This window comes from Amblyomma maculatum, chromosome 1, assembly GCF_055883805.1.
Source record: "Amblyomma maculatum isolate TAMU_Amacu chromosome 1, ASM5588380v1, whole genome shotgun sequence".
NCBI classification, from domain to species: Eukaryota; Metazoa; Arthropoda; class Arachnida; order Ixodida; family Ixodidae; genus Amblyomma; species Amblyomma maculatum.
In genome coordinates this window covers 500613892-500627315 of record NC_139344.1, presented here as the reverse complement: position 1 = coordinate 500627315, position 13424 = coordinate 500613892, and the positions used below count along the sequence as shown (strand labels likewise).

Sequence of the window (13424 nt, the reverse complement as noted above, 5' to 3'; positions counted from 1 at the left end):
AAATAAATCACATTAAAATGCTCGAACATCAACAAATTTCTCAATACCTACGTAAGATTGGGCACCTGACCGAACCACTTTCAAATAGCTCGGTCTGATCGCACATACTGTTAGAACTGCTGACTGGTTTATTCATAGTTTGCCTTGCTCCTGGCGGCTGTCGTCCGAGGTGGCCATGATCCAGGCATAGTCTGCTTTCCATCTCTCCTTGTATGTGCAGTCTTTTCTTGGGTCTCGGATCCATCTGTGGGTCGTAGCAGGCAGCGACGTCTTGCCTCTTGACGCAGTGCGTTTTATGGATCGATAACTGACTGGCTTCCTGTACAACGGGGCTGCTCGTTTTAGTGGTGACGCGTACTACATGCATCTCCGGCTCACACTTGCTCGGCACAACTGCACGCATTGAAAATCAGAAGTGTAATAACATGTTATACATGTCATTAAAATTACAAAAAATAATCATTATAAAATAGACAGGCACAAAATCAAGTACAATCAGCGTCTGATAACAGACTGTTTTTACTTTATTTTGGAATAGACCTGGGGTCCTAACAAAACATGGCCTCTCCCCGCAGGGGGCACCTGTTAAAGCAGGTGTTTGTGTGTTTTGTGCGACACCACGGACCCCGAGCACCCACGCTTAGCCGTGCGTGGCATCGTCGTGTCTGGGGAAAAGGGGATCCTAGTGGTTGAGCTGATGCCGAGTGTTTGAACCTTTAAGGCCCCTCGACGGAGGCAACACACCACTTTGGCCCACACTTCCCATAGACGGCACCACCGGGCTGACCCACCCGGGGGAAACCGGCAGTCGCCTTTTCCTATCCTTCCCTTCATCTTTCACGTTCCTATCTTATACGCCATATTACGTTATAGTTACAGTGTACAGCTGACGTGGACAGGACTTGCCTGCCAATTCCTGCCCCTTCCCCTCGTTGGGCTCCATGGTGGGTGGCTGGCACCGCAGCCGAACATCATACATTATTTATGGCTTCTTGCTCCAAACTGATTGCCTTTCCAAGAAAGGGCGGACCAATGCCCTAAATATCATGTGATCCACAGTGAAAGCCCCGCCAAACAAGCTCGGCTAATATCCCCTTTTGCAGTATCTAGGTTTCTCACAACCATACTAGGCTCAGGATACAAAGTTAGTAAACTGGCTAGCGGGGATCTCCTGCTTGAGCTGCAAAGCAAACTCCAGTACAGCAACCTTCAGCAACTTGCTACATTTGGGGATAGCCCAATAACAGTCAGTGCTTGAACACAGTCCAAGGCATGATATCAGAGACTGACTTCCTGTCACTCACTGAAGATCTTCTAGAAGGTCTTTCCGAGCAAAATGTAATCGGTGTACACAGGATCAAAATCCGAAAGAACAACCAAGTAATTACCTACAAAGCACATAGTTCTGACTTTCAACTCTAGCAAACTCCCTGAATCCATTGAAGTTTGTTACATCAAAGTAGACATCCGGCCCTACATCCCAAACCCTAGGCTTTGTTTCAACTGCCAAAGATTCGGTCGTGGCTCCCAGAGCTGCCATGGCCGACAAACATGCGCAAAATGTGCCTCAACTGAACATAAATCTGACGAGTGTGAAGCTGCACCGCACTGCGCGAACTGTGCAGGTGAACACGTGGCATACTCACGGTCATGTCCTTCTCTGAAGAAGGAAAAGGACATCATTACCATAAAAGTCAATGAAAACATAACGTTTAAAGAGGCACGACAGCCATATCTTGTTAAACGGCACTTTTTTGTTCACAGCCAAACCGAACTATTCCAATGTGGTGGAGCATAGGGGCAGCACACCACAACAGGATTTGGTCTCCGCCGAGGTTAAGCCTCAGGCAGGGCCATCCCTGCCCCAGGCAGAAGGAGTGAAAGCTGCCCTGCCATCGCAGAAACAGGGCACACTGGCCCCAGAGCCAACATCCCAAAAGGCCTCCCCCAGAAGGGAAGCCTGCAACCAACACTCCTAACTCTCCCCAAACGTCCAAAGCCCCCGAGACAATGGACACAACCCCTTCCTCGTCCACGCTGCAGCGGCGGCATAACTCTGGAAAGATAACGGAGAGAAAAAACTCTTATAACAGGACCAGACAAACCTGAAACCTAAATTCAGGTTCATTCCATAAAAAAAATGGCGTTCCTCATACACTGGAACTGCCGAGGTCTCGTAAACAACTACAACGATATAAAAGGCATTTTACATTCATTTTCTCCTGTAGCCCTTTGCCTACAGGAAGCTAACTTAGGACCACACCAAAACATTTTAAAAGGACACGTCTTTCGCTGCGACCGAAAAGAATCAAATAGGCTATCTGGAGGTGTCGCTATTGTAGTGCAGAATGGAGTAGCAACACGTGAAATTAGCCTCAAAACCAAGTTCGAAGCTGTTGCTGTCTATCATTCATTATAAAACAATAACTATATGTGTTCACTGTATCTCCAACCGCACCTAATTGTAACCCTTCATGATCTGGAAGAGCTTTTAGAACAACTGGCAAAACCATGTCCGGTTGGAGATTTTAATGCGCACTCCACTTTCTGGAGAAGCGATCACACACACTAGAGGTCGTATATTAGAAGATTTTATATTATGCAATGATGTCTGCCTGCTAAATACAGGAAAGCATACATAAAGCTCCCCAAGCACGGGGAAAATGAGCGTTTAGATTTATCATTTAGCTCCCCATCAATATTTACTGATTTTAAATGGGACGTCTTTGACAATCCTCTAGGAAGTGATCATTTGCCTGTCATTATCAGCCTAACACCCTCACCCTCCATCATTCTAAACAAACCCAAGCGGTGGAAGCTGCACCTTGAGAACTGGGCTCTATTCCAGTCTGAAGCCAGCCTGGAAAAGGTCTTTTCCGAGGTGCCCTACAAACGAAAACCTTGTAAAATTCAATCAGGCGAAAGCTAGGGCACGGTACGTCTGCCGAAATGCTGAGAAGGTTTCTTGGCAAAAATACATATCATCAATAAATAGCTGAATCACATAAAAAAATGTGGGAGCTTGTTCACAAACTGGATGGTAACTTCTCCCTGTACACAGTCCCCTTTCTAACATCTCCTAGCACCCAAACAAACTTAAAGGAACAGACAGATATTCTAGGCGAGCTTTTCTGCAATTCCAGCTCACTACATTACCCAAAATCTTCAATAACATACAAAAACAAGGCTGAAAAACAAAAACTGCCAACAAGTGGAAGTATAAATGAAGCATATAACAAGTTAATAACGCTACAAGAAATAAACATTGTTCTATCTGCCGGCAAGAAGAATGCACCTGGCTCAGATCAAATTCACTATCAGATGCTTGCATAGCTTTCTACACCTGCTTTAGAAACACTTCTTAAATTTTTCAACAAAGTGTGGGTATCTAGGAGTATTCCTGAGGCCTGGAAAAAAGCTACTATTGTGCCTTTCCTGAAACCAGGAAAGCCACCAATGGCCCCCAGCAGTTATAGACCCATAGCTCTCACAAGTTGTCTTCCAAAGCCTTTTGAAAGTGTTCTTAATACCAGATTAGCCTTTGTTCTTCATTCCTGAAAACTTCTAGACATTCACCAATGTGGGTTGAAAACAGCATGTTCTACCACGGACCATCTAGTCTGCCTTGAAAACACTGTTCGTGAAGCATTTATTCACGAACAGCACTGCCTTGCAGTCTTCTTTGATATGGAAAAGGCATGACACTACATGGCGATTTAGCATCCTTCGTGACCTAGCAGGTTTAGGCATACGTGGTAGGATGTTAAACTGTCTAAAGGATTTCTTGTCAAATCGCTCATTCCGTGTGCGCTTGGGCTCAACATTTTCAAAGAACTTTGTACAGGAGAATGGCGTACCACAGGGATGCGTCTTAAGCACAACTCTCTTTATAGTAAAAATGAATTCCATAAGCACAGTTATCCTGAAATCCATAATGTATTCAGCTTATGTTGACTATCTACAGATTGCGTACACATCCTCGACGTATCTACATGTGAGAGACAGGTGCAGTTGACCATAAATAAACTAGCAGCATGGGCAGACACAAATGGATTTCAGTTTTCTCCTCAAAAAACAGTGTGTTGGAAAGGCGCAGTCAATGGGAACACCACTGTTGGAAAGGCGTAGTCAATGGGAACGCTGCTCCCGAGTGATGCATCTGACAGCGTAGCCAGGCCAAAAGTACGACGGTTTATTTCCAGATCAAGGGGTAAAAGTCAGAGGGGTGAGCGGAAAGAAGGAAAGAAAGAATGAAAAGGTTGGTGCCGTTTCCGGTTCATAGATGGCGATAGCATCCCTTCCTCCTAATAACCATAGCGATCCATAGGTTTCTTGACCCGGGTAGACCTGCGCAGCTGTGTCTCTTGGGGAGCAGGGTCTGCGGGCTCTGACGTGGATGCGTTGTTCTGATTAGCCAGCGGGTGGTCCACTGGTTCTGCTGCTGGACTGTCTGTACCCGTGAGTGTGGATCCCTCGACGTTGCGCTTGCGGATTTGATCAGCATGACGACGGACCACCACATTATCCTCCGTCTTGACGGTGACTAGTCGAGCTCCTGTTGTTGACTTCACCTTTCCGGGTGTCCACTTGTCACCAACGCCGTAGATACGGACCAGTACAGGGTCCTCCGGAGCTAAACTCCCGCTGGCGTCGTCCGACTCTGGTGTAGCTGCTCTGCTCTGGACAGGTTTGTTCCTGAGAGGAAAACACATGTCAAGTCTGGTGCGTAGTCGATAACCTAACAGTAACTCTGAAGGTGATAGGCTCGACTGCCTTGGGGAATTCCGGTATCGGCACAAAACTCGTGCGAGTGCAGTTGAGAGATCCACGCCAGGCATCTTCTTTAACCCATCCTTAACCGTTCTGACCGCGCCTTCTGCCAGCCCATTGCTTTGTGGGTGGTAGGGCGGTGTTCGAATGTGGGCAATGCCCTTCCTGTTCATGAATTCAGCGAAATCCGACCCGGTAAAGGACGTGCCGTTATCAGTTACTACAGTGCGCGGTAGTCCGAACTGGCTGAAGAGCGTACACAGCGCGTTTACCGTGCTGCTTGACGTTGCACTCGACAGTGGAAGGGCCTCGATCCATTTGCTGTGGGAATCAACCACGATCAGCAACATTTTGTCCCTGATAGGTCCAGCGAAATCGAGGTGCAATCGGGACCATTTTTCTTCTGTAGCTGGCCCGTTTACTGGTTCACGTGCTGGAGGCATTGGTAAAGCCTGGACACAGTTTCTGCATTCATCGGCTATTCGGCTAATGTCCCGGTCGATCTCCGGCCACCAAAATTTGGACTGTGCTACCTTCTTCATGGTGCAGACGCCCGATGGGCTTCGTGCAATATCATCAGCAGTCTACCGCGCGCCTGTTTGGGGACTACTACACGATGTCCCCACAGTAGGAGGCCATCCTGAACAGATAATTCATGTCGCTTTTTGTAGTAATGCAACACCTCCGTGTTACCGGAGCAACATGCTTTGGGCCAACCCTCCTGGACGTACCTGCGGACAAGTGCTAGTACCACGTCCGTTTATGTGAGTGACCGCAATTCTTCTATAGTGATGGCCGATTGGTCCCACTGGTCGATGGCGAGGACAAACTCTGCGTCTCCTTCCGGTGCGGTCTCCGTTTCCTGCAAGGTTTGAGGTAAACGGCTTAGGGTGTCCGCGTTAACCATCATTTTTCTGGATTTGCAAAGCAGCTTGTATTTGTACGCTCCCAGCAGAAGAGCCCATCTTTGTATTCTCGCGGCGGCCATGATGGGGGTCTGACGATCCATTCGTTGAAGGCCGAGCAGTGGCCGATGATCCGTCACAAGTTTGAACTCCCGGCCAAGGAGGTAGTCCCGGAAACGTGAAACACCAAAAACGAGATCCAACGCTTCACGTTCGATCTGAGAATAGTTCTTTTCGGCCGAAGTTAAGGTCCGGGACCGAAATCCGATGGGCCTCATTTCCCCATTAATGCAATGGAAAAGTGCCGCTTCCACACCGTGAGGTGAGGCATCGCATTCCAAAAGTAGTTCGAGCTTCAGATTGAAATATGTCAACACAGGGGCTGCGCAAAGAGCCTTTTTCGACAGTTTGAATGCTGCTTGTTCTTTATCGCTCCACATCCACCTGGCTCGTTTCTTCAGTAGCTTATACAAAGGCGCAAGTAAGGTGGACAGGTTAGGGAGAAACTTATGGTAGAAGGTGATAAACCCAAGAAAGGCACGCAACTCTGTAACATTACGTGGAGAAGGGGCTAGTCTGATAGCGTCGATGTTCTTTTCAACCGGGTGCAACCCGTTTTTATCAATGCGGTGACCGAGATAAACTGCTTGCTCGGCGAAGCGACATTTGTCAGCGCGCAGCTTAGTGCCATTTTCCCTGAAGCGTTGCAGTACTGCTTTCAGGTTTGAGTCATCTTGGCTCTTGTCAGCTATCAGCACATCGTCAAGATAGACCTGCACGCCGGTTAACCCTTGGAGCACGGATTCAATTTTCCGCTGAAAGATTGCTGGCGCAGAAGAGATTCCAAATGGTAGCCGATTGTAGCAGTATAGCCCTTTACGAGTGTTGATGACGGCCAGTTTCCTCGGCTCCTCGTCCAACGCTACCTGGCTATAGGCGTCTCTCGGGTCTAGCACACTGAACCGTTCTCCTCCCGCTAAATTGGCAAACATGTCGTCAATAACTGGTAGCGGGTATTGCTCAATCTCACACACAGGATTTAGTGTGGCTTTAAAATCTCCGCAAAGGCGCACTTAGCCGTCCTTCTTCAAGACGGGAACAATGGGTGTGGCCCATTCCGAATATGGTACAGGCGATATTATCCCTGCTTCCGTAAGCCTATCCAGCTCCTGTGAAACTTTTTCTTTGTACGCAAAAGGAACCTTCCTTGCTTTGAAAAACTTGGGGGTTGCTCCGCTCTTGAGATGAATCCGTGTGGCGGGCCTTTCAAGGGTCCGGTGCCCTCGCCGAAAAGATCAGCATAACTGTTCAGAATTTCCCCGGCAGGTTGATGGGCAGCTGGCGGAACCGTGCTGGCCACGTTAGTCTGCGCCTTTACGTGCAGGAGAGTCATTCCGGTGTCCTTCAGTTTCTGCAATAAATCCCGGCCACAGACTGGGGCCTCTGCAGTTTAACACCACCAGATTGCATTCCACTGTAGTTGCTTGATAACACGTCCATGTTCATGACGGCCAGCACTGGTAGCTTTCCAAGATAGCACGATAACTTTATCGGCGATTTCGCGAGCGGAGGCCATTCATTGCGATGTTTGTCATAAATAGCTTTTGAAATGACGCAGACTGGGGATCCAGTATCAGTGTCCATTTTTAGGTCAACGCCGTTCCATGTGAATGTTTTCTGAATGGGCGGTAGCAGCGTCTGCGCCGCCTTACGGAGGGACCATATCTGCGATGTACTGCTATCACTGTCTTCCGATTTCTGCCGCTTCTGTGCTTCCATGGTACCAGTTCTGTTAACGCTGTCGGCCGCTGAGCACATCTTCGCTAGATGCCTGTATCGTCTGCATTTGAAACATTGCCCTCTGTTAAAGCGACATACTGCAGTCTTGTGGCCGTAGTTACCGCAGCACTGGCATTGCGTTCGCGGTTGCTTTCGTATCGCTGATTGGCGCCGATGAGTTATCTTGAACACGTTTGGATCCCGAGCCTCGCCGGTTATGCCTCGCGAATCTAGTTCGGCGCTTTCTGCAGCTAGTGCTAGAGCCTCTGCTTCCTTTAGCGACAGGTCTTTTATTGCCAGAAGCTGCTTTTGTAAACTCTGATCGGACGCCACACACGATGCGGTCTCTGATCATTCTTTCTAGCACAGACGAAAAATTGCAGTTCTGTGCTATTTGTCGTATAGCGACAATAAATTCCTGCACAGATTCTTCTTCTTTCTGATAGCGATTGAAGAACTTAAAACTTTCTGCTATTTCATTTGGTGTAGGATCATAGTAGCTGTTCAAGGTCTCGACTACATTGTCGTAGCTCAATGAACTTGTTTTTGCTGGCACTACTTTACTGCATAAAACTTGAACGGCCTTCGTCCCAAGGGCGGCTACTAGTAAAGCCCTCTTCATTGCATCAGCTGAGATTTCATTGGCCTCAAAGTACGCTTCTACTTTCACCAGGTAAGCTTGCCACTTATCTTCTTCCTCATCGAAGTCCGGTAGCTTGTGACCCATGTCTGGCGCTGTCCTGGGCCCGATATCCTTGCTTTAGCCTCGTCGCCACTGTTGGAAAGGCGCAGTCAATGGGAACGCCACTGTTGGAAAGGCGTAGTCAATGGGAGCGCCGCTCCCGAGTGATGCATCTGACAGCGTAGCCAGGCCAAAAGTTTGACGGTTTATTTCCAGATCAAGGGGTATTATATAGTCAGAGGGGTGAGCGGAAAGAAGGAAAGAAAGAATGAAAAGGTTGGTGCCGTTGCCGGTTCATAGATGGCGATAGCACAGTGGCTGTTCTATTCTCTCTCAAACGAAGCTTACAGACATCCTACTCTACACCTGAACAAAACTAAATTACCGGTGAAAACGAACACAAATTTCTAGGCGTAACTTTTGACAAAAAACTCACCTTTCTTCCTCATATAAATGTCCTGAAGAAAAAGGCTTCCAAATCTCTAAACATACTAAAGGTTCTTTCCCGTAAACACTGGGGCGCTGACAGGACATGCCTTAAACACATTTACAGATCTGTCGTACGCTCCTCCTTAGACTATGGCTGCATAGTGTATGGGTCAGCTAGACCATCATACTTAAAAAAACTAGACCAGGTACATAACAAAGGACTCCGACTCTCATGTGGAGCATACCGAACTTTTCCTATATCCAGTCTGCTTGTGGAAACAAATGAACCTCCTCTTGAAATCAGAAGAACATCACTTACATGTGCCCATATATTTAAAATCAGATCTCTGCCAAAGCATATCTGCTATTCCCTAGTAACTAAATGCCCTTCTAGAACACTATTCACCAACAAACCCAATGCAGCGAGAGCGCTGCTCCTAAGATTTGAGCTAATGTGTCAAGAGGTTGAGCTACTGGATTGCTTACCTAGTATTGCCAAAAGACCTAACCCTCTGCCTCCTTGGTACCTGGTCCCTGCAGTTTGGAACCTCTCACACAGTTCCAAAAAACAATAACCCCACAAGAGCTCATCATACAAGAATTCCTTCAGCTGAAAGAAAAGTACAGTAGCTTCACAGACGTTTACACGGATGGCTCGAAAACAGATCATTATGTCGGAAGCGCAGTTGTTCAAAGTGAATGGGAAAAAACAGTAATACTTCCACAGTGCGCGTCCATCTTTACTGCTGAATGCTATGCTGTGTCTGTTGCCATAGAGAAAATAATAAAAGAAAACCTCAGGAGAAGCATTGTTTACACAGATTTCTTAAGTATAGTCACAGTCCTTCACACAAGAAACGCAGTTATACCAATTCTGGGAAACATCATACACAGCATAGCAACACTTACAGATGAAGGACGAAGCATAAAAATTTGCTGGGTTCCCAGTCATGTAGGAATTCAAGGTAATGAAAAAGCAGATATGTGCACTGCCAAAGCTCGAGACAAGAAAATAAAAGAAGTGCAGGTACCATCTCAAGACTGCATGAAATTGATACAAAGTAAGCTGATACAAAAATGGCAGTCGACTTGGAACACTGAAACAAATAACAAAATACACCTCATAAAGCCTGTAATAGAAGAGTGGAAATCGAGCACCCACCTTGAACGTAGGTGGTTAATCGTTACATAACGCAATAGCTTTTGATCTGCTGACTTTCTCCTTCACTTTAACAAAGTTATTTGTAATTGCAACTGTCGCCTTCTCTTGAAAGAGCCCAGCCGGTAGCACAGCAAAACCCCCTTGTTTGTCCATTTGATGTAATCAGATTATTCCGCTCAAAAAATGTCACCACTTCTGCAGTACAACCGTGCACATGCTGCCAAGTGCTGACTGGGGAGAGCATGCAGAGGGGCCAACACAGGAGATTCATCGGTAGCGTTGAAGTACTCTGACGGCGAACATTTTGGCGAACAACTCTGTGTTTGCATCCTAGCCGTCTTCACTGGTGATGTCTTTAGAGTACTTTGGGGCGGCTCTGATGTGTGAATGAATACACGAGTCATCCAATGCCCATCATACGACAAGGCTACATAGATAGAAAACTGGTGAACTCTCGCGCATTGCACTTCCACTTCCGTAGCGGAGCGCGCCGTGGCAGGTGTCAGGTTTTCCTTTATGGTGTTCTTCCATGTTTTTGTGGTTGTCCACGCGAGAAATTTTTATCAGTGAAGGTACTGAAAATCTTTTATTGGGTCTAGTATTTTGCATAGTGGATGCAGCCAGAATGTTCGCAGCTAAAAGATTTATTTGTTTTTCTTCAACACGCAGCATACTCCATACTGATCTCTTGTCCTAGCAGTTATCACACGTCTTGAAAAGCATAACAGTGAGGTCGTATTCTCGATCGCCCCAAACGGTTCTTACTCTACTTCCAAACGTGTTGCACTTTGTGTCTCAGCTCTTTTTGCAGACCACCACTATCGTACCTAGCTGTTTTCCCATTCAACAGGTGGTTGAGCAACTCATTGGAAACCAACGCAAAGCTCGTCGGGATTAAGCAGATGGTCAGTGACATCGCTGGGGACTAAGTTGGCCTTACGTTTCATTGCCGGTGTTAATTCCAAATCCCACAGTTTCATGTCAGCTCTAGTCTTTTCATTTTCCATATCAAAAGGCATCAAAAGTGTTGTATCATGACGGGTCTGACCACACTGCAACTTTTCTTACTTGATGGGCCCGCTTGCCTAATTGGTCCTGTTTCCTTGACGCTGTCACTTGGCACAGGAATATTCTTTTCCTCTGTGTCTCACAACACAAAGGCACATTTCTAACATTACCGATCAATGACGTTTTGCTATACTTATGCAGCGTCACATGCTTTCTCGTCAGCAGCACATTGTTGCGGAATCTCCAGTGTCCAAGGCCGAAGGTACTAGACAAGATGGCATCCTGGGGCACGACGTCGACTTGTGCAGCAGATGGTGAGAGATGCAGGGTTCCTTTCAGTATAGTGTGGCAGGCAGTGAATAGGAACATGTGCTTGTTTTCTTTTGCTATCTATCGAGCCAATGATTCAAACTATACACTGGAGCATGTAATTTGAAACGAAGATGTACTCTTCCAAACGAGACGAAGACCGCACCTAACGTGCGCAGGGAACGGAAAGCATACGTTATATTATGACAATGGGCTATTTTAGTGTAAACACTGACTTAAAGTTAGTTTCCCGACTTCCTATAAATTCATATTACACCTGAAATATTTACAGAGTTTAGAAACCTGATAGTTTTAAAATTCTAATTGTGGTTTTTATTGCACCCTCGAGACCAGTGTGCCCCTAAATTTATGTGTTTCAATGAGTTTTTCAAGCACACGAAAACAAATTTCAACATATATCTAAGATGAGATTTTAGGAAGTGAAAGATTGGAAGATGCAATTATGGCACTTTGCAGTTTCATGAAGCTTCAAGCCATGCTGTCCCATTCACTTGCTACGCGAGAAACGTCACGAAGCAATTGTACATTTGGCTGCCTGCAGGCATGTTCGTGCACGATCTCTGATTGGTTCTTCAATGGTTAGTCTGCACCTCTGGGCAACGGACGTGCATGACACGAAAGCATGCTATATTATTTTGCTAGGTTCCTAGTCGCATTGGCATACGAGGAAAGAGGGAACAGAAGTGTGTCGCACAAGCGAGAACAATAGAAATAAAATGTGAACTTGCCATTGCATGAAATTGGTAAGTAGCACACTAAGATCTTAATGGGAGCTTTCTTTGGAAAATGAAGGAAAAGCTGCATAACACTTTAGAAAGGATATTGTGCTGCCATAATGAACATTTTATCAAGGTCGTTTTATTTGTTTTACATGTAGGTCATATACACATCCCCCATAGTTTCTTGTGAACAAAAAATACAAAGAGGACAAGCTGTCGGGCTAGTTGGTTTTTCATAGTTATTGCAGCGCGTAGCCGGACAAGGACGAAGACGGAGGAACACGTAAGATGCAGAGGCACTGAACTGCGACTTTATTTTTGTAAATCAGCCAACCATGTCATATATATAACAGAGAAACGCCCACTAGAGGAACAAAATCTACAGGTGGCGTAAACAGGTGCAACAAAATCAAACAGGAGTATAAAAAATCGATAAATCTAAATGCTTAACACACGATTGACATGGTACAGTGACATAACATGATAATAGTGGCCGTAGGGAAAGTGCGTGAAAAATTAACAAAAATTTCCAGTCCTTAACAAGCAACAATGGCTAAAAAAGGTGGATGCGCAGAAAACATTTTTTATATTAGAACTTGTTTAAAAAACCGCAGAGAAACTTATGAGATGGACAAAAAATAATAAGTAAATTAAACATGAAAAAAGAAGAGAGAGAGATGCAAATGTTGAAACAAAATTGAAAGCCAACAATTAACACTGCAAAACAAAAAAACAACAATGAAGTAAACAATATGACGGACTGCAATTCAAAATGTATAAAACGAAGGCATGTAAAGAGTACAAATAAAATCAAAGATAAAATCAAGCACAATCAGAGAGAAAAGCAATTTCTTTGTTCGAACGGAAAACTGAGGATGTGCTGACGGATTCATCCTTGTGCTTAGCAATCAAAGCGACTTCCACTATTTCGCGTGTAAGCTTGTTATGGGATCGGTTTAGAAGGGTCGTTTTCTGAAAGACAGGGGAGCATTTTCTATTGTGGTCACATGTGCGACAATGTACTGGCAGGTTTTTGTATGATGACCCTGAAAAATCATTGCTATGCTTCATTAAAGATGAATAATACATTGGCCAGTTTGGCTGATGTATGCTTTGCCACAAGATAGAGGGATGGAGTATACAAGCCCTTCTGCGCATGTTACGGCGGGATTCTTGTGCCTTGTGGTGCAGCCATTATCTCTCTTTGTCGTTTTGTTGACCATGCGACAAAGTCTTGATAGGCGGTGCGGGGCTGAAAAGACCACGTGAACGCCTGCCTTCTTACCAATCTTCTTGAGATTATGAGAAATCTTGTGGATATAAGGTATTATTGCTACCTTATTTCGCTGTTGGACTTCAGCTGAAGGGCCTGTCATCTTCATTTTGTAGTTCTTTAACATTTTTCTAGCCACAGAAGAGAGAAGTTTCTGCGGGAATCCCGACTGCGTCAGCCTGCACACTTGAGCTGAAAAGTTATCCTGAAATTTATGCTTGCATGACTTCGTCAAGGCGTTACTAAAACCAGATTGCACAATATTCCTTTTAACCAACTTTGAATGAGCAATACCATAAGCTAAAATGGGTTTCTTGCTTCTTGGTTCGAACGCCCAGCAAACATGATTAGGAGTGAAAAAACGTCT

The 13424-nt window shown here is 45.6% G+C and overlaps 1 protein-coding gene across 3 annotated transcripts in view; it reads left to right on the top strand.

Moving 5' to 3' along the window:
* Window positions 1-13424, top strand: part of LOC146210324 (uncharacterized) — a 234232-nt gene that overhangs the window by 121427 nt on the left and 99381 nt on the right. Inside the window, exon 4 of one of the 3 annotated variants that reach the window (XR_014708952.1) lies at window positions 10961-12587. Coding sequence is in view for 2 of the 3 variants with exons in the window: in XM_084609555.1 (XP_084465681.1) it covers window positions 10961-11171 (211 nt within the window). In the remaining variant the exon portion in view is untranslated. Of the gene's footprint in view, window positions 1-10960; window positions 12599-13424 lie in introns of those variants that run through there. The other 2 variants (XM_084609560.1, XM_084609555.1) reach the window with 2 other exon arrangements.